The following is a 21,207-nucleotide window of genomic DNA, read 5'->3' as shown; positions in this document are numbered from 1 at the left end:
AACTAAAAAACAGTTTTTTGCAAATTACTCGTAAACTATTGATGCTAACGAAGAACTTTTATATAGAAATTGTAGATCTCGTCGTCCTCTACAAGAAAGGTTGTATGCAATTTTCCCGTAGGTCCAACGTTTTGGGAGTTATTGGCCAAAAACGAAAATTTGGAAGAAATTGAAGGGGTACCCCTTGGAAAAATCTCGAAAAAATTGAAAAATTTTTTTTTGTTGTTTATTATTAGCATTGTTCTTCCGACGTCTGATTTCTTTTTAAAAAATGCGTTTTTAAAGTGAATAAACTTTTGGGATTGACTGTATAGCCAATACATCCGAAACCAGTTTGATCGCTTTCCGCCTGAGCGAGCCCCGTCACGCGACTGATGACTTTCGCTACGATTTCGATCCTCTCCTCGCGTTCTCCAGAGTGAAAAAATGCGAGAATCTCGAAGGGAAAGCCACGGTGCCGAAGCAGGCGTACGCGACGATGGTCAGCTGCAAGTCGAAGTCGAAGTCATGGAAAAAGCGCGGCAAACCGATCTACGAGAACGTCCACGCGATTCTGGACGTGGAGAAGGTGCGCGACCGCTTCAAGCAAAACTCGACCGGGGGGGTGTTGTCGAGGAAGCTGAGCGTGCTCCTGCTAGGTATCGACAGCGTTAGCAGGCTAAATTTCATTCGCAGCGTGCCGAACACCGAGAGATACTTAAAGGAGACCGGCTGGGTCCAGATGAACGGTTACAACAAGATGGGTGACAACACCTTCCCGAATCTGATGGCGATCCTCACGGGCCAGAATCAGGCTCAGGCCTACTCGATATGTAAGCCGACGGTCTCGTACAAGTTGGACCAGTGCTCGTTCATCTGGCGAAATTTCCGCGACGCCGGCTACGTTACCGCGTACGGGGAGGACGAGACGTCGCTCAACACTTTCAATTACCTGAAAATGGGCTTCGTAGAACCGCCGACCGATTACTATCTCCGGCCGTACATGCTCGCCTGCGAGAAGCTCCTCAAGGTGAAAAAGAGGTACGTTCTGTTATTTATACTCCGCGTAATTAACTTTTAAGAGAATGACGGGTCGATCGAACGATGTAGCGTCGTACAATTATCATTATTAGACAGCGCATTTTATGCATTTATAGAAGAATTTGATGTAGAGAAAATATGAATAATTCATATTCTCCAGTGTACAGGAATATGCATTAGACGTATGTATGTATCTATGTCATTATCTTCGAAGGATAAAAGGAATTTTAATTCGAATTCTATTACAAATGTTTTATCGTGCGTAAAAGTCGTTTGTCTAGTAATGATTCATTGATCTCCTGATTGCGATTCGCTCGTTCGAAGACAATGAATCACGGGTTATAATGGTGTGATGAAAAATTGCAGATTCGGTTTGAAATATTGCACGGGTCCAGAGTCCAGCTTCGACCGGATCCTCGACTACGCGATCGAGTTCGCGCGAGCGTTCTTCGGCCTCCCGTACTTCGGCTTCTTCTGGACGATCAGCGTCAGCCACGAGAACGCCAACGGGCTGTCTTCGATGGACGGCAAGCTCCTCGGCAAGTTGAAACAGTTGGAACAGGACGCGGTACTGAACGACACCGTGATCGTGTTACTGAGCGATCACGGGATGCGTTGGGGTCCGATCAGGAACACTTTCGTCGGCTGGTACGAGGAGCGATTACCGTTTCTCTATCTCTGGTTACCGGAGTGGTTCCGAGCCGAGCGGCCCGAGGCCTACTCCTCGCTGCTCGCGAACCAACACCGATTGACTTCGCCGTTCGATCTCTACGAGACGCTGAGGGAAGTGTTGAACCTTTCCGGTGGTCAGGCAGACCCAGCGCCGGGTTGTCCCAATTGCCACAGCCTGATCGGTGGTCCTGTTCCGAGGGAGAGGGGCTGCTCCGACGCGGGCATCTCGTCCCACTGGTGCGCTTGCACGGCGTTCGAACCCGCAGATCCCGACGATCCGATCGTTCGAAACGGTGTGCAGACATTCCTGGATCACGTGGATAAGCTGCTAGATGCTTACCGGGACAAAAAGGGCAGGCGACTGTGCGCGAAGCTCCGCCTGAAAAAACTGTACCGAGTTGATCGTGTGATCGATTTCGGAAACTCGAGCAGCGTGGCTTATTTTTACATGATCCAGGTCGCTCCAGGGGACGGGAAGTTCGAAGTGACCGTGAATTATCACGAGAACGGCACGTATACCGTGTCCGATCACGAGGTCAGCAGGTTGAATCAGTACGCCTCGTCGGCGGATTGCTTGGACCGAGGGATGAAGCAGTATTGCCATTGTCTCAAGTGATATCGCTGGCATCGACAAATATTCTATAAAAAGGAATCGCGAACGAGGCCTAGCGAAGTGCCAAATCCGGTCCGCCTTGGAGATTCTACCGTATCTTTAGACGTCGTTCACGGCCGGATCGCGAACTAGAAATATATGACGCGTTCGATCTTGGACGTTGACCTTAGATCTGTTACCCAGTGGCCAAAGATGAACCGTACGTTACGGCTTACGATTAGAAAATAGCGTGTTGCCATTGGATTCGGCCTATAACCAATTTCTGTCTAACACGAGCAACGAAATCTTTTAATAGGCGAAAGAGAACAATGAAATCTGCGGCGTGTACTCCCCTCAGTCGTTACATGTAGTATCGCACGTCGCTTAACGCGCGGAGCCTCGGAGAGATTTCAACGAACGGGAAATTAGTCATCTGCGTTCTAAATAGTATCACAATAGTGTCTCGTTAAATCGCGTTCCAGCTTTAGACCGTCGATTTCACACGTACATAATGAAATGCGTAGAAAAAAGAAACGCATGAAAATATCAGAAATATAAAAAATGCGCACTGCAATGCTCGAATGGTAAAAGAAACTTCAACTTGGAACGGATTTTTTTAATCAACTACCACGTATAAATGTATTATTTTGCATAAAAGTTTGCAGTCTATCGAAATGCATGTGGCTCGTTGTTCTTTATCCTCCGTCGTAAAACTATGCCTCCACGACCCGTAGACGCGAACAGCGAAATCCATTGTTCCTATACCAAATAGTAAATCAGAGAAATCCGTGGCACGTCGTCGTTAAGCGGTAAGATCGCCGTATACTTACACGTATCTACGCGGGTGTACAAGTATGTGCTTGTCGTATACATAGACATATATTTTACTACGTCTCTTTGACAACAGAACTTACTTACACTGAAAAGGGAAACAAAAGTGAATCGATCCAGAGCTTTTATCTTTACATGCCAACGATACGAAATAAATCGATTTCGAAATACATCACGATTTCTTCCCCTCACCTTCCTTCGTTCGAGTTTTAAAGTAAAATGTAACCAATCTCTCTAGACCGTTCTCGTCCGAAAAGACGAGACGAGATCGTACTTAATTCATGATCAGTTGGAAAGAGCGTCCAAACTGTAGCGCGAGACGCGAATTTCGCCTCGAATCCTCTCTTCTTCGTTTCCAGTGTCACGACGTCGAATCGTTCGGTGTTCAGGCGTTCCAAAGAGCATCACCGTCACCGACTGCTTTCGATTGTGTGGGACCAAGCCCTTCCTCGCTAAGAACCCGTCTAAGATCTTGATACTCTCGTAGAGACTCTCCAGATCGCAGCTGGCGTACGATCGCGCGCAGACTCTCCGCTGTCCGTAGGCGATCATCGCTGGGTCGGAAGCATGCAAGTTGCCCCTCTCGAACTCGCTGTTGTTCAATTTCTCATAACTGCTGATAGACCTGATCGCCGAGGCGGACGAGGACGTCCTGCGGAAACAGCCGTCGCGAGTATACACCGAGAATTTCCTGACTGATCTGCGGAGGGTGCCGCGAGGAGTCGAGGTCGTCGTCGAGGCCATGGACCCTCCGCTACCGCTGTGCTGACGTTTCCTCGCTCCGAGCAATCTGACAATTGTACTTCTCGATTTGAAGGAACTCGTTTCGTCTTCTTCCTCCTCGGTCTCGTCCTCCTCCTCCGTCACTTTCCTCTTAGTTTCTTGCTCCCTCCTGTCTTTCTCCGCGTTAAGCTTGTCGGTTAGGTATTGTTCAACGGATGGGCAACGAGCAGGCCAGAGCCGGGAGATTCTTCGTTCCCTGAAGGACGAGGATCGCTGAACAGTCGCGCAGCCACAGGCACCTTCGCAGGAACATCCGCCGACGTTCTCCAATGACCTAACGATGCAACTGACGCGACCCACGACCGTATCGAGAACCCGTTCGCCGTCCGTTGGCTCCTCGACCGTTGAAAGTTGAGGCGCCTCGCCTGTTTCCATCGCCTCCTCTGCGGCAACGCCTTCTTCGTCTCTCGAGTCCGTATCGGTCGAAGCAGCGGGCGAGATCCTCCGCTGCGGATCACAGGAGACGTCTGCCGTTTGATTCAAACCGTCTTCGAGATTCCGAGGATACGCACCGAGAAGGTCCACGTCGACGGACAACGACACGCGCTCGAGAGTCTCGGTGCTCGCCGTCGGAGCCTTGGCGGGAGAGAACTGATCACCGGCTTGACGGAACCAGTCGCGACGAGACAGTTCTTCTTCCTCGTCATCTTCTCGTTCACCTGTCCCACAAACGTTCCGTTTGTTTATTCATTTACCTATTGATCCAACGCAGCAGAAAGACTCACGTGCGTTCGAGGTAGCCGTGAACCCGAGCACGCCGAAGTTCCGTGATATCGATCCCGGAGGAGTGACGTACGGAGGCGGCGGACTCTCTGGTAACCGAACGGTAGTCTTCGGAACGGGGACTCCTTGATCAGCGTTGTTCTCGTTGCTGGTGCTCGCTGCTTCGACCACGGAACAAACGGAGGACAAGCCGGCGTCCTGCCTTTGATCGATCGAGCGAACGCCAGACAAGAAAATGTTTTTATTAATCGAACGTAACGACGAAGAGGCTCTTCACTCTACTAACTTCTGGTTCGCTTACGAGCAGCTTTGACTCGGGGAGTTCCTGTTTCGCGTCTCGCGGCCCAGGAGTCTTCTCTTCTTCCGCGCGACGATTTCCGTCTCGAGCCCGAGCTTGACGACCTCGTCGTAGCCAGGCGGTGCCTCGTACATCGGAGGATCGTCGGGAACCGATATCTCGTCGATTCGCGCCCCGTCTGTGATATCGAACACTGATCCGAAGTGACGCAACGCTGACAAATCGACGATGTATCGCCGGACTAGCTACTCCTCGTAGGCGGCATCATCGTTCTAGCTTACTACTTAATTAGCGCATAGGTTCTTAAACCGTGTTCGACCGTGAACTGAATCATCGCGGCACGAACGAGTCAAGAACCGTTGTTTTTCCTACCTAGAAGCTCGCTGATCGTTTGTAACCTCGACTGCAATTCCCTCTGTTGTCTCGCCCTGGCGCCCATTTTATACAAGAGGATGATCAGCGCTGAGATGAGCACGATCAAACCGAGGCTGCTAGCGACGAACACCAGAGTGGCAGTCTTCAGGTCCGGGTATCGGTCGATCTTCGGGAAGTAGTAGTTCGCCTTGTTCGCATGCCACTTCCGATCCTGCGGCTCGACCTCCCAATCTATACAAATTATTCATTTATTACATATTAATTAGAAGAGATTCGCATTAGTTTATTAGAAAGCAAAGAGAACGGGAAGAAAGTGCATTGTTCAGATCAGATTTGGAAGGCAATCGTTTCATATTATCCTAGTTTAGTCACTGAAGAAGTTATAATAAGAACTTGGCGTCTACTTACCACGGAAGCACGTAGCCGGCTCGTCGCTGTTGTCGCCGCAGTGATCGAACCCGTCGCAGTTCAGCTGGCTCGGTATGCACCTGTGGTTCCGGCAAAGAAAGTCCGAGCCCGCGAAACAGTCTGCGAACGTGCGATCGCGAGATGAGAATCGACTCGATCACGTCGGTTTTTCCGATCTGTCTTTCCTCTCGCGTGTCTGCTCACCCATGTAGCTGAAGGCCGCGTAAGCGATGGCGAGATGCGACGGCGGCCCGAACGTTCCGCGAAGACTCACGTGAAATCCGCTCGTCACAGGAGCCACGTGTTCGTGGTGCCTCGGTGGTTGCACCTGACTCGCCGGGTGACGGAGGATCTCGAGGGGTTGGAGGGCCGATGTCGGTCCCTGCTTCACAAGCAGCTCTGTGTTCCCAGCTAAAATCGGGACATCGAACTTCACACTCGGCCATCATTTATTATGGTTTCTAGAGTATTTCGATTTTTGGTTCGCAATTGAACTCACCCATATCCGCGAAGGTGATTACTTTCAAATACATATGTGTCTTCATATGGAGAAAATTTTTCGGTGGCCTGATCAGCCATACGCAGTCGTACGTCTTCACCCCTTCGGTGACCATGTCCATCATAGTGATGGTACCACCGAGGTTCTCTACATACCCGCCACAGTCTGTTATCGGTTGCACGGACTTGTCCAACGGATGGCCGATCACGAACGAATAGAAAGCTTTGTAGCCTAGCCCGGTACCACCGTTGGCATAGAATCGTATTAGCAGCGACGGACCAGAGCTCATTATCACTGGTGGTCGAAACCTCGCGCCGCTACTTACGTCCAGGCGTTGCCCATTCCAGTCGTAGAACTACATAAGGAATTTTGAATAGGTGATCAATGTGGAAATTCGATCTCGATTCGCTTACCTCCATTATAGATACAGTTGCCAGTTGGAAGTCGCTGAAGAGCAACCTGATTCGACAGGACGGAGCTTCGCTCGGACACGTGACTATGTATTCCAAACCTAAATCCCGAGGATAGCGAGCAGGGAAGAACGGAGACGTCAGAATCCCACCTCCAGTGCTGTTCAAACCCTTGGCGGCTTGTCCATTCGCCGTCAGCTCAGTCCCTTTCAGTTGCAATCTGTTTCCTGTACCAAAAGAATCGTCTCGCATTTTTTACTATTTCCCATTGATTTAAAATCGTTACACGTACTCTCCGCCATGTATTCGAGTGTAAACGCGTGTGTATGTGACTGGCTGTAGAACAGCGTGATCGACAAAGTCCTCGTGCTGGATCTGTACGTGATCGGCGCATACAAACCACAGAATGGAGTCCCAGATACATCCTCGTACGGCGGCTCAGAGATCCACACATAGTCGCATCTGCAAAGAGAGTCCAGTTAAATTTCGTGTTTATATAAAAATTATTATAACAAAATCAATGACCAACGAAATGATATTTCATACTGACCCCGTCTGTACGTCAACCAGTTTTACACACGTTACCTGCACGGACTATCCAACGTGACACTACCATCGCCGCAGTGATGCGACAACGCGATGCTCTCGAAGGTAACGATTATCACACAGGACGGGCACGTAACCAGCTCGAGGCTGCATTGAGCATGGGAGCTGGTGCTGTTACCGTTGCTACCGCTCGTGTACGCTCGTGAACCATCTTGCCTCGGCTCGTTCTTCGCGAACGAGACGTTCTTCGCGTATAAGACACCCTTCTCGCCGAGTTCCAAGTACAATCGCCGCCCGTTTTGAACCCCGCAAACGTCCTCGTTCCGTATCACGTTCCCCTCACCGTTCACCACGATCGTCCACCATACCGATAATCCTACGATCGCTCCTAAAGACAATTCAACAGTCCTTACGATTCTTCTATCGTCTAACTCAGTCCTCGTACGATTCTGCTCTGTTCGCCGCGGTACTTACCCAGTCGTAACCAATGGAACATCTTCTATCAGCAGAAGAAAACGTTCTGCCTTTCGAGAAACCCATCGCGATTACGTGCGTAATTTCATTAGCTCGCAACTCTGTTACGTACCTTCTTATTACGGTATAAAGCATTTTTATGGCATCTTTTGCGCGCTCTCTCGGTCTCTTTGCCGCCCTCATCCCTTTTCGATGCACTTCGGTGTACGTGGCTAATAAACTGAGATTGTCGGTACATATAATTATAGCTCCATAAACAATAGAGATTGCATCTATGTACGATCATATCTCCATACCTTCTTCTACTAGCTGTCTTATTGAAATGTCAAGAACGTTTCGAATTTAAATAATTGTGGCACTTTTATTTGATCATTCTTTTGATTGAAAACTGTCTCAGTTAATACAGGAAGGCAAAGCGAAAAAATCACTTATGATTCATCCCAATATCTCAATCCGTTCCGGAGATACAGGATATCAATGTTTGGGCGCGGCGTTTGGCACAGTGACCTAGTTACGCGTTATCAGCAGGGTGTCTAGACCTAGACCAGTGACTCGGTCAATGGGCGATCAGTAGTATCGAAAAAATTATAGTTGTCTTCAAAATACATAATTTTGACGTTTCAAAATGAAAACAATTTTAATTGGGAAATTGCATAGGACCTTATTTGTAGTTGACGACTAAAGCTACAACTTTTGCTTTTTTTCGCTAGCTGCGACAGGTAAACTGTTATTTATAAGAAATGAAAACTTCGAGAAATCCATAAGGGAAAATCTCGGAAAATTGAAAATTGTTTTTTCTCGGAATTTCGGAAAATACTTTGAAGAAAAGTTGTAGGTACGGCTATTACCTACAAGAAAGGTCATATACAATTTTTTTCTATCTCGAATACTTCAGGAGTAATCGATTAATTATTTGGTCCATCGTGAAATACTCCTTTACGAGTGGAGTTAGGAGGAAATATTATAGGATCTTTTTTTATCTGACAACTACAGCTACATACATATAAGGGTGTCTCAAGGGATTCCGGATTTCGGATCGACTTTGCACAGAAACATAAAAAATGTGATACGTACGCTGTCTCTATAATGATTTCTATGCGTCGTTACTAGTTGGACTTATGTATTTTCTATCTCTACATTCTCACTATCTCACGCTAAAGGAATAGAATTAATTACTCTGAAATTACGAGGGTGTTCATTAAATATATAGTCAATGAAATATCTTTAATTACTTTAATCAAGTTATAACATAATCACTGGGTCTATAAAATGTTTGAGCTGGAGTGTATAACTATTGTTCGCACGGTCTTCTTTCTTTCTATTTCACGTCGTTAATGCGTTTAATCGATGTCAATTATCAATAATGTATCATGCTCTCTTGGCAGCTGTTAAGATCATTTTATCTTATCGTTATTCATTCGATTCCTGTGTCATTTCAAGTATCTCAAAGTTACAAATGACGTCTGCTTGATAATTACAAACATTTCGATTATTCGTTGGAATCGCAGCTTTCGAATGCACGCCAATAATTAAGATATTTACTGAATCATGTTTGTATACTTGAGAAGTATCATTAACGACGTAATTTGCCTTTGAACGGCATCTCGTGAGACTGGTTTCCGAAATGATGAAAAAACAGGAAGACTTTATACTTAAATGTCACCTTTCGCACTTGCCGCGACGTGTGTTACGTGGTAACGGACAACGGAACGTCTATACTTATTGGCCAAATTAACGTTCATTTAAACAATACCCGCATGGCAAACCATAACCCACGTCTTTGTTACGGAAGTTTCCAGCGCGAGGAATATCGTCTGTTTTTTCTTAACAGCCAGCTCACCGGCGGTTCTCTATTTTTAGCTTAAACACTCTGAATATTTGAGCTTGTAGATTGAACGAATGATTAAATTTAAATTATTCGACAAGTCCAAGTTCGAACAAATGTTGTTACTCCGAAATTCTGCTCGTATTTTATAGGAAAATTCGATTCCTAAGCATTCTTCTCACGATAATCGTAGCCCAAACTGCATAAATGGGATTCTTTGTTTCTATGGAAATTCTATCGTTTTTGTATTTCGGAATTTTCATCCCGTCGCGACGAATAGATCTATGAGAGCGATTAGGAAGTCTTTCCCGAAGGCTGGAATACATTCAAACGCATTCTAATCGTAATGCGTCGGGGACAAGTCTACATAATGTGTTGTGAAATGATTCATAGATCACGAAAAATTCGCGAATCGGACTCGGACTTATCGACGCATATACATACAAAAACTGATAAGTTATGCAAGCAGCATAATTACGATTATGGACGACCGTGCATTGAACAACGAGCAGCCAGTTTACTTTTCTTAATTTACTACTGTGTATAGAAAGAAAATCATCGGCTGAACAGTACCACTTGTTTATTGCGCTAGTTTCTGTAATTAGGATCGAGCTCGTAACATCAACATTGAATCATAAGTTAGATAACGCGCGCACAGGTGTTCGCTCTTCAATAGAAGGTGATAAAACAAAGTCCCGAAAAACTATATCGCAATCATTAATCGATAAAATCAAGCCTGTGTAAATTAACAATAAAAATGTATATTTATTATATGTATGTATAAATGTATCGATGGTGATCGTGATTCGAATTCCGGGTGTGTAAAATATTTTTTACCAACTTATTCAGTTGGTCAGAAAATGTCCTGAAAGAATCGTTTGATCATCTAATATCGAATAAATAACGTGTATTGTCATCGAAACTTAAGAACGAGTTTCGAATTTCCAATTACAATGCATGTCTCTTCGAGGGCGAAGAGGAACCGAGGGTAGCCGAGGACTCCCGAACCGCGTAGAATCATATATTTGACGGCTGTGATTACAGACACAGACACTAACGTCGCCACCGAGCTGCGCACATTGTACTGTGCTGTGCGTTGTTGGAGACGAACAGAATTTCCAGTTGCGTCGTTCGTTCGGTGAAACTGATCGTGTGTCGTTTACCGTTCCTTCGTCGATCATTCGAGACGAGTGCAAGAATACGCATCGGTGTGGAGATAAGGCACCGTCAACGTGAAAATTGTGCTCGGGGGAACCGTAGTCGTTGAATATCGGTCGTGTCCGTGGCTATAAACGCGCTATGCGCTGGTTCTGTGTATTTTCCGGAGATCATCTTCGGACTTCGACAGATGTTAATATGTCACGCGTAAACGTAATGTTGTTTGTGTTCGCTGCTTGGAGCCTGCTTCTCACGGTAAGTCTGTACCTTGCGAAATTCGGAACCTCTTCGGAACGATTTCGATGTATATTACACCACACCCTGGTGCCGAGGAACGATTCGTGACGTCATCTCGGCCGATTCTCGTGAAAGCCTATCGGCAAAGACGCCGACCAAAGAGTCTTTATTAAATTTAATTATACCTTTGCCTTATCAGTTAAAGGAACACGTTACTACTTAAGCTTAATTTGTCGGGGGCAAGGTCAACACGAATTTTTTTATCGTCATTATTGAAGTCAATTTTTCCCGCTTAAAAGAAGATGAATCTTCTTTGGATCGTGCACATTTCGCAACATTTACTTACCTGCGTCTCCGTACTGACATCAAACTATTTTGTTTATACAAATCCGTTTGATAGGCTTCTAATTTTATACGTACACTTCTGCGTCTCCGAATAAAAAGATAATTCTCGATAATGTGAATCAGGACTATTTTCGTTCTGTTCGTTGCTTACCCGTATGAACCGCCGATATAATTGTTCTGAGAATACAGTTATATAGATTTTTATTTACTTTGCATGATAACTCGGATGACTAATTTTTAATCTGTAACAATTTTAATATCATTCCCTGACGTCATTTAGTATCATTCCCTTTATTCACCGAAAGATCGAGCGCGTAAGAATGTTAAAGCCTTTCTGTACTGTTCTCGAGAGTTGTGATTCATTACATATAAATGTTGTATAATACATACAGCGACATAGATCGTTGTATTCGCTCGACCGATTGATTTATACGTTTTCTTTTTTACGAAATCGTAAACATAGTTTATTTCATGTAAAAAAATGGAAGGGTTGGTTGACAAACAATTGTTCCACAATTGGCCAACAGGTATCTGCTGCAGATGACGGTCAGTGTATTTGGTATGGAGAATGTTACACGGATCCGATGATGCACAAAAAAAATTGTCTTTACAATGGACCGCCTAAACCCCTCGACGTCGCGGGGCAAAAGTTACTGTATAAAAACTGTCCACATTTAATGGTCGATTCTGGCCAGGGGATTAATACCTGCTGCGACACGAATCAGCTGACAACAATGGATACGAACATTAAGCTGGCAGCTAATTTTTTAAGCAGATGTCCGAGCTGTTTAGATAACTTAGTAAAGCACTTCTGTGAGTTCACTTGTAGCAGACAACAGAGCAAGTTTATCAATGTTACCGAGATACAAAAAGATGATAAAGGTAATTTAGAATCCTTTGGACAGACTATGGGAATCAGCAAAATTAGAATTAGTGGTATTGAAACTAAACGTTTTCTTCAGGCGTGGAGTATATAAACGGAATAGATTTTTATATAACGAATAAGTATCTGGAAGGTACATTCAATTCTTGTAACAAAGTGTCGGTACCCAGCAGTGGACAATTAGCGCTGGACATAATGTGTGGGATATGGGGAGCCAGTAAATGTACTGCATTGAGATGGTTCCATTACATGGGAGATGCGACCAATCCATATGTACCTTTTCAAATTACCTATATAAACACAGATGAACCTGTGGGTCCATTTACTCCGGTGGACCCTACAGTCACTCCTTGCAGCAAGGCATTAAATGTGAGTACTGGTCTTCATAGTCGTAACTGATGATTAGCGAACTGTGAACACCTTTAAGTGAACTAATTGTGACATCAATTTTTACTTCGTATAAGTATGATAATAGGGCACAGTTAGTCTAGGCGTAAGGCGTGAACGAAGAAAGTTCTATTAAAATGATTCTTTTAACAATTTTAGAAAGATTCACCAGCGTGCAGTTGCGTAGACTGTGAATCTAGCTGTCCGGTACCACCACCACCTCCTCCATTACCAAAACCGTTCACCATTCTCGGTTACGATGGATACGCCGTGACGATGATCATCATCTTTTTGTCCGGTTCGGCTCTCTTCCTGCTCTCTATGGTGTGCTTCACTAATAGGAAGCAAATCGGTAAGAAACTTAAATTATTAATCAATCATTTACTCAGAGAAGATTCACCCTTATATACATTAAGAAAAACACGAATCGCTGTGTGTGAAACATACATATCTATTTTTATTTAAACTCTTGTGTGATATTTTATTCAGGATTAATTTGGCGTAATATTTTTTTCTAATCGCATTAGTGACTAATTACTTACGCAATTATCATTTACGCTGTTTTAAACGAGAGAATTCTAGTATAAATTGTTTTGAATCATACCACTGTCCTTTCTCCTTGGTAACAGGATCATATTTACTGTTGTGTTATATTACCTTTATTCTTTGGTTGTGGTTTAAAAATTAATTTGACAAATTCCGCACTATGCTTCGATAAGTATTTTTTTTTTCATTACTTTTTTTAATTTTTCCTATAATTAATGCTCGATAATCGTTGTGTAGCAGTTATGTGTGGATATTAAAACATTCGCAAGAATAACATTGAACTGTATAACGAATACCTCACAGGGAAATGGTTGTATTGCCATTAGTGTGAAGAGATTTCAAATTTTTAACATTTCATTTTTCCCGTTATGAACTCTGTTATCACGAAAATATCACATGAAAATTGTATAAAACTGAAAGAAATTTGATTCCGAATCGGATCATTCAGTTATGTCTGTATGGTGTGCGTATATGTATAGTTGCACGAGGTGAGGAGGTAGGAAGGCAGGTGGGTAGACGCCTAGCCGCGGGGTTACATCACCCAGGAGATGGTGCGCGTATTGCTCTCGCCGCAGACCAGGAAGACAGCCCACTTCAATCTAAGCGTTCCAGTAGGTTCCTATCAACTGTATCTATAATATGTGGACTTGTGCTTGACCCTTAACTTATGTTATGTTTATTGTATCATCTTTTTCTCTTTATACGATACTGCGCTTTTGGTCATCATCCATTCCTCGTACGTGTTTCATCATTTTCCTCGATAAACACGTCGTCATCATGTATTTATCACTCTACACCCTGGGCTATTAATACTTGGAGTATATGTAATATCCGTCTAGCTGCCATCGAAAGTCCTAAAATTAATTTATTAAACAGCATCGAAATTCATTGGTCGCATCTTCTTCTCATGATTAAGTAGAATAACTTACGTTTGAATTTGTTTCATTTCTACCTTACACTTTTAATCCATCCTTTGTTCTGTAATAAACACACGCATTATTATTGCTACTGTATATTTGATATCAAAAGCTTCCAGTTTCTAAACACGGACAGAGTTTTGTTTGCTTCTATTGTTATACCAAATCTTCTGTTGCAGCTCTTTTTTATTATTTACGTTCGGACGTATACCTTAGCCGCTTAATGTATTTGTTTACAGCGCACCGTCTATGACTCTATCGCATTTAATTGCAGCACTTTTGGACGTATACAATAATACATATTTCCTCGTTCGTAACGCAAAAACTTTTATAGGTGTGATATCCGCAGATGACTTGCCGGGCGGATTAGACGAAGAAGAACAGTCGACGTTCATCGAAAAATTAGGCGCGAATACTGATAAACTGTTAGTGGAATTCTTCCGTTGGTGGGGCACAGGTACATAACAGACTACTTTTCCGGGTACGATTACACGTAACGCACAGTTTCGCATCTGGGATCTCTTTTATTCATTCCTTTCAGCGTGTGCGTCGCGGCCATGGTTCGTTCTCTTCATTGGTTTTCTCTTTATCATTACCCTTGGATATGGAATAAAATACATTTATGTTACCACCGACCCGGTCGAATTATGGGCCGCCCCGCAATCGCGGTCCCGAATCGAAAGGAAATATTTCGACGAACACTTCGAACCTTTCTACCGCACCGAGCAAATAATCATAACGTCTGTCGGTTTGCCGAATGTAAGTTTCATACATGGATAAAACGAATTTTTCATGAGACGATAGATAAAACTGTATTAAATTTTTTAGATCGTGCATAATACGTCGAACGGCCCGATAACGTACGGCCCAGTATTTAACGACACCTTCTTGAAAACCGTATACAAGTTGCAAGAAGAAATAAAACAAATCGTTACGCCCAGCAATTACACCTTAGCAAATATATGTCTCGCCCCATTGACCAGTCCATTTACTGGGGCAGTAACCGCATCGCAATGCGTCATTCAAAGTGTTTGGGGATACTTTCAAGACAGTATGGAAACTTTCGATTCTTCCTCCGTGGACGACTTCAATTTTACAGTAAATTATTTGGACCATTTTCTAGTCTGCACGCAGTAAGTTGCTTTCGCCTGATATTCGTGTGGACTAATCGAGTAACTTTTTAAAATAATTCTTCACGTGTATTATCGTTTAGGAATCCGTATAATCCTGAGTGTCTTGCACCTTACGGGGGTCCGGTGGAACCGGCAATAGCAGTTGGAGGATTTTTAAAACAAGGCCAAGATCTTCGAAATTCTCCGTACGAAAAAGCCACAGCGATAATTTTAACCATACTGGTAAATAATTATCATAACAAATCTAAACTTCAACCAGCAATGGAGTGGGAGCAGAGGTACGTACATCATATACTTAAAAGAGACCAATGTTCAACCATTCACCGCTGTAATTATATAACTTGGTAATTATAGTTACGTGAAGTTTATGAAAGAGTGGATAGCGACGAAGAAGCCGGCATTTATGGACATCGCTTTCACTTCGGAACGTTCTATCGAGGACGAATTGAACCGCGAATCCCAATCAGATGTTTTAACAATCCTCGTATCGTACATAATTATGTTCGCGTACATCGCTATCTCACTCGGTCAGATGAAAAGCTGCAGCCGACTTTTGGTAACGACAATAAAATATATTTGCGCATATTCGTACAATCGACGCAAGGATTTGACGACCACGTTTTCACTTTTAGATTGACTCTAAAATTACTCTCGGCCTTGGCGGTGTACTTATAGTGTTGGCCTCTGTTGTTTGTTCTGTTGGTCTGTTTGGTTTCGTCGGCATTCCGGCTACGCTCATTATTATTGAAGTCATACCGTTCCTCGTCCTCGCCGTCGGTGTCGACAATATTTTCATTCTTGTCCAAACTCATCAAAGGGAAGGTCGCCGTCCGAATGAGTCAGTGCCTGAACATATCGGGCGTACCCTCGGTCAAGTCGGGCCAAGCATGCTACTTACAAGCATATCAGAAAGTTGCTGTTTTTTCCTTGGTAAATACCAAAGAACCGCACATCTAAGACGTCTAATTATATACGACAGTAGAACATTGAAAATGTTTTATCTCTTTAGGTGGATTATCCGATATGCCTGCTGTTAGAGCTTTTGCGCTGTATGCCGGTATGGCGTTATTGATAGACTTTGTACTTCAAGTGACGTGTTTCGTTAGTTTATTAGCACTAGACACTATCCGACAAGCAGTAAGTATTAATAGAAATAAGGAATGAGTAATTCTGAATCATTTAGCATGATTAATATTTTATAACTTTTTATTAGAATAATCGATTGGATGTATGCTGCTTCATCCGCGGTTCAAAGAAAGACAGCGGCGAAGAAGCGGTGAATGGGCTTCTGTACAAACTTTTCAAGGTCGTTTACGTTCCGATACTGTTAAAAAAATGGGTTCGCGTATGTGTTATGTTGATATTCTTCGGCTGGCTCTGCTCGAGTATCGCGGTCGTACCACATATCGAAGTTGGATTGGATCAAGAACTTTCTATGCCCGAAGATAGTTTCGTTTTAAAATACTTCAAAGTAAGTTTGCGTAACATATTTCCAACTGATCAACACAGATACAAGATACGAGTCGTAACTTTGATTTGTTTTCCAGTTTTTAAATAGCTATTTGTCTATCGGACCACCAATGTATTTCGTTGTTAAAGAAGGTTTGAACTATTCCGATCTATATGTACAGAACCTTGTCTGCGGCGGTCAGTATTGCAACATTGACTCTTTAGCTACTCAAATATTTATAGCATCGAAACAGCCAAACATGTAAGAGATATAAAATGTATCTTCAATCGTAGAGCATGGAACAGTAAATATTTAAGAGATTTATTTCTTTTAGGTCGTACATAGCGAAACCCGCAGCATCCTGGTTAGACGATTATCTCGATTGGTCTCAGTTGCCGACGTGCTGCAAATACTTCAAATCGAACGATTCATTCTGCCCACATACGAGTAAAGAGAATTTTCATATTTTATCCTGTAGCACATGATATGATCAAAGAATATGAACGAAGAATTAAATTTACGTTTTCAGCATCTCCGACATATTGCACAGAGTGCAATATACCTTTAAATAGAATGGGTCGACCCTTGGGATCCAATTTCGACCGATACGTGTCCTTCTTCTTGCAAGATAATCCTGATGAAAGCTGCGCCAAAGGTGGCCATGCTGCTTACGGTCACGGCGTTAATTACGTCACCGACCCCGCCACGGGTTTGTCAGATGTCGGTGCTTCGTATTTCATGGCTTATCACTCTATTTTGAAATCGTCCGCTGATTATTATGAATCAATGAGAGCCGCGAGAGCCGTGTCTGCAAATATAACAAACACAATCAACAAACGTCTGACTGAACTCGGTTATGAGGCGGACATTGAAGTGTTCCCGTACAGCGTGTTCTACGTTTTCTACGAACAGTATTTAACTATGTGGCCTGACACGTTGTTCAGCATAGGGATATCTTTGATCGCCATATTCGTCGTGACCTTCCTGTTGATGGGCCTGGACATATTCTCGTCTATCGTCGTCGTGATAACGATCACTATGATCGTTGTCAACATCGGTGGTCTGATGTATTGGTGGCACATAACGCTAAACGCCGTGTCTCTCGTCAATCTCGTTATGGTAAGCACCTCAAATTTCAGCGACTTAGGAAATCGATGGACATCGACGTAATTAACTGTTCACCGTTTCCGTAGGCTGTTGGAATTGCCGTAGAATTCTGTAGCCACTTGGTACATTCGTTCTCAGTGTCAGTGAGAACAACGAGAGTCGACAGAGTTGCCGACGCATTGACGAATATGGGAAGTTCGATCTTCAGCGGTATCACTCTTACCAAATTCGGTGGAATCGTGGTACTCGGTTTTGCGAAGAGTCAGATATTCCAGGTACAATAATTCTGCTTCATTCGTGTTATACGTATTTTCTATATGTACAATAACATACAATTAAACGCGTTTTTAGGTATTCTACTTTAGGATGTATCTGGGCATCGTGCTGTTCGGTGCTGCACATGGTTTAATATTTTTGCCAGTATTACTCAGCTATATTGGTAAGATAAAATGAACAGATATGCTTCTGATAGCACGATTTCACATAAAACTCTAATTCATATTGCATCGTTCAAAGTCGCATTGGTAGTATTACTAAAGAAAAAGGAGAACACCAGTGTTAGCGAAACGAGCTGATTATTTAATTTTCATATCTCTGGATATTACAACATATAAGATCAACATGCAAGAAGGTTTCATTTTACAGACAAATGTTCGCTTATGTTTCTTTGCTTCTATGTTAACTAGTTTATCTTTGTTTCGTATTCTTATACACAGTAACACGAAACACAAAAATTTGGTTCTGGTGACCTAGTAGTTTGCTTCTCGCAAAAAGAGAATGAAAAATGCAACGACAAATTAAACAAGCTTCCGTTGCGGCTTCTGGTCCTTTTAGGCACACCAATGAACAGAGAAAAGTTGGCGAATCACAAGAGAGCAATACAGGGAAATCTGGACAACGTACAGGAGACATCCATGAATCATCGCGTAAGCAAACTCAATTCTCCTCCCACACCCACCACAAGCACACCTACCTTCAGAGTGCTCGAATACGAAAGATAGGTACGCAGGACACACAATAATAATTCTCTTTACACTATCCTACTTGGCGTCTCGTGGACACTTTACTTTTCTTTCCTCCGTTCGTTCGGCTTCTCAATACGTAACTCTCGGCTTTACCGCGACACTTGCTCGGGCTTTACTCCAAAATCGTTCGATAAAAATGAATGGAATAGGCATTTCGAGATGCCCCAGACACATCGAGTGGAAGTTTCTGCACTTGCTTGACTCTGATTACACAAGTACTCGCGATACATTATATGTTCGAAGCTTCGAAATGTGCCCATTGTGACGGGATCTGTGTGCGTCGATGAGTGTGGGATGGGATACATATCCCTGTGCTCTTGTGGTTAGTTGGCTATTGCGTAAATAATTGTTTATTTCGCAATTAGATCGTTCTAATTAATAATAGGCTATGAACGTATGTAGTTTTAATCTTTACGTAAAAGAAGGGATATGGAAATCTGTATTGTCACTGGTGAATAGATCTCATGCCTCCCTCTTTCTTTTTAAGCACATCATTGTTAGCGCTTTATCTTTTACGAGCACCGTTATTATTTGCTTTAGTTTTCAGTGTACTGACGTAGTAGATGCTTTTAGCTGGATACGATCGTGTCGAGCTGAGAGCGAAGATCAATTTTTTTTACTGATGTTTACAGGCGTGATGTCCCGCCGAGGGCGTAGAGGAGCCTACCAACAAGTCAATGGGACTAGAAACGAATTTAGGAGTCAAGTATGCGGGCCTGACACTCCTTTACTCCAAAATGACAACCATGTGTACCCAACCACTTCCTACGCCAGTGTGAACTCCATAGATCCGTCACATGATTCGGTGACCTTCTAATGTTAGTCTTCGTCCGAGTCAATCGGTGAAGTTGACTTTTCTACTTAGAGAGAATGAACGTAAATCTGTTTTAACGCAGTTTATGAATGCAGAATTATTTTTATTACGGTCAAAAACAAAAGGGAAGATTGTTTTTAAATATTTTTAATAACCACCTATCTAGCATCGAATGAGCTATGAAGTTCATGCTTGGTATAGTATTTTGTAATTAGGAAAATGTGGAATTTCGTATATATACTACGATTTCGTTGGAGGTAGGATATTTAATTGTAGAGGAATGTCTCTTAATTTAACGTTGTTCTATAGCTAAAAGCTTTATGTGTGTATTCGCGGGAGGTTTCCGAAACGGTACAATCGAGCCGATCGAAAGTATCGATAATTGAATTTGAACTATTGTCAGTTTTAATTTCGAAATTGATCTCTGCGATCTATTTATTTTCAATGAAATTGCGTAAGTGTGTATGGCTTGGCAGATGGTAAATGTGCGCATTCTCGTTACGATTTATCCACGTGTGGATGCATTTTTTCTTCGCGAAAAAACACCCGATTTCTCTGATGTTGGATGTCGCATAATTCTTCAGCATAACAGAAAAATATCACTATTCACGACTCTTTTTTTATTAGTTTCATAGAACTCTAAGGAGACAAATATAAAATATTGTCCCACAACATTAACCGTCCTTAAAAATAGATGATCGATGCGGATACATTTAGTCGTGAACGTGAGTTAACTTCGTGACATCGATGTCTGAGATTTCAGTGCGTTACCACTCATTCTTTCTTTTCATTTTAAACTGATAATATTCTACGAGAGTATTCTTATTCGTTATTTTCAGAGCAATCGTTAATTCAATTTTCCTATTTCTTTTTTATGATCTGTAAATGTTAAGCAATCTTTTTTTTATTCTCAATAATCTCATCGGATATCCAGATATTCAAGGAGGAAGAATAATTATTCGTGAACTTCCGATTACTATGCAGTGTCGTTCGATTAAGACGTTTCACATAATAGAACTGTTCAATTGAGAGAAGGAGAAAATGTAGTTGGACTTAATTACTGAAAGTTGGATGCATAAGGCATGTTAAAATTTAATTTCCACGCGCTCCATAGAATGTCTCGTTACGAAGTGGCACGCTTCTGCTCAGAGCGTAATTAATCAGTTCGAACAGTATTGCTTCTTTTTGTGTGCGAGATTGAAATGAGACGGAATCGAGTATGCGATGCCTCGTCAAACTCGAGCGTTTTATAAAAAAAAATTATGTATTTGTATACAAAACAACAATTTTTATACTAACAACAGAAAAATACCGTAACTCAAAGTTTTAGTAGACCCTTGCTAGTTGAGAAAAGTTATCATATCATATCGTTACGATGATTATGTACGGAAATAGAACTTGTTTGTCTAAATCTATGTTTATAAATCTCATCGAGCAGTTCAGTGTACGAGTTTTAGCGTACGATCGATAAAGAAAAGTATGTCCTACATGTATAAAGAAATGGTTAAGAAAAAAGAAAAAGTACTGTGAATGTTAAATAAAACTAGCCGAAACTCGGCGATAAGTATGCGCGTGATATGCAAATCGTCATTGGCGAATATATCGCTATTTAAAATTCAGTATTAAATCCTTGCGATGGGCAAGGGAAGAAAGCACGGCGAGACTATTAAAGAGGGATATCCGAACGACACGATAACTACCGTGTTAAACACGCGAGGCAAATAAAACATTTTTCTGTTTGTACGATAC

The 21,207-nt window shown here is 42.7% G+C and overlaps 3 protein-coding genes across 10 annotated transcripts in view; 2 read left to right on the top strand and 1 right to left on the bottom strand.

The window, feature by feature from the left end:
• LOC108624917 (uncharacterized) overlaps positions 1–3,285 on the top strand; it is a 6,683-nt gene extending 3,398 nt beyond the window's left edge. For both annotated transcript variants that reach the window (XM_018024534.2, XM_026813448.1), the window contains exons 3-4: positions 418–1,020; positions 1,387–3,285. In XM_018024534.2, coding sequence (XP_017880023.1) covers positions 418–1,020; positions 1,387–2,308 — 1,525 coding nt within the window. In that variant the 3' untranslated portion in view covers positions 2,309–3,285. The remainder of the gene's footprint in view (positions 1–417; positions 1,021–1,386) is intronic.
• Culd (CUB and LDLa domain) lies at positions 3,153–7,740 on the bottom strand. 2 transcript variants are annotated; one of them, XM_018024531.2, is made up of 11 exons: positions 7,632–7,740; positions 7,197–7,545; positions 6,904–7,073; positions 6,615–6,838; positions 6,202–6,556; positions 5,907–6,113; positions 5,703–5,822; positions 5,292–5,525; positions 4,923–5,112; positions 4,624–4,823; positions 3,153–4,557 (listed from the first exon to the last, which is right to left on the bottom strand). In XM_018024531.2, the coding sequence occupies exons 1-11, from the start codon at positions 7,651–7,653 to the stop codon at positions 3,401–3,403; spliced, it is 3,228 nt and encodes a 1,075-aa protein (XP_017880020.1). In that variant the 5' UTR covers positions 7,654–7,740; the 3' UTR covers positions 3,153–3,400. The 2 variants fall into 2 exon arrangements, with proteins under 2 accessions (XP_017880020.1, XP_017880021.1); XM_018024532.2 differs by having other exon boundaries at positions 4,923–5,097.
• A 2,758-nt stretch (positions 7,741–10,498) lies between these two features.
• Positions 10,499–21,204, top strand: Npc1a (Niemann-Pick type C-1a). 6 transcript variants are annotated; one of them, XM_018024504.2, is made up of 20 exons: positions 10,499–10,869; positions 11,724–12,078; positions 12,159–12,448; positions 12,626–12,818; positions 13,492–13,623; positions 14,264–14,386; positions 14,471–14,688; positions 14,758–15,062; positions 15,143–15,340; positions 15,417–15,618; positions 15,695–15,992; positions 16,072–16,199; positions 16,276–16,533; positions 16,610–16,773; positions 16,847–16,959; positions 17,042–17,631; positions 17,706–17,894; positions 17,971–18,058; positions 18,454–18,545; positions 19,277–19,369. In XM_018024504.2, the coding sequence occupies exons 1-20, from the start codon at positions 10,756–10,758 to the stop codon at positions 19,280–19,282; spliced, it is 4,056 nt and encodes a 1,351-aa protein (XP_017879993.1). In that variant the 5' UTR covers positions 10,499–10,755; the 3' UTR covers positions 19,283–19,369. The 6 variants fall into 6 exon arrangements, with proteins under 6 accessions (XP_017879993.1, XP_017879992.1, XP_017879991.1 ...); XM_018024503.2 differs by having other exon boundaries at positions 18,454–18,620; positions 19,277–19,366; XM_018024502.2 differs by lacking the exon at positions 18,454–18,545 and having other exon boundaries at positions 10,500–10,869; positions 14,279–14,386; positions 19,277–21,204.
• The last annotated feature ends 3 nt before the right edge of the window (positions 21,205–21,207 follow it).

The sequence above is a fragment of the Ceratina calcarata genome, unplaced genomic scaffold, assembly GCF_001652005.2.
Source record: "Ceratina calcarata isolate Rehan_Ccalc_2016 unplaced genomic scaffold, ASM165200v1 scaffold334.2, whole genome shotgun sequence".
Lineage (NCBI taxonomy): Eukaryota > Metazoa > Arthropoda > Insecta > Hymenoptera > Apidae > Ceratina > Ceratina calcarata.
Note: the sequence above shows the minus strand (reverse complement) of the source record. Positions and strands in the feature narration are given on the sequence as shown.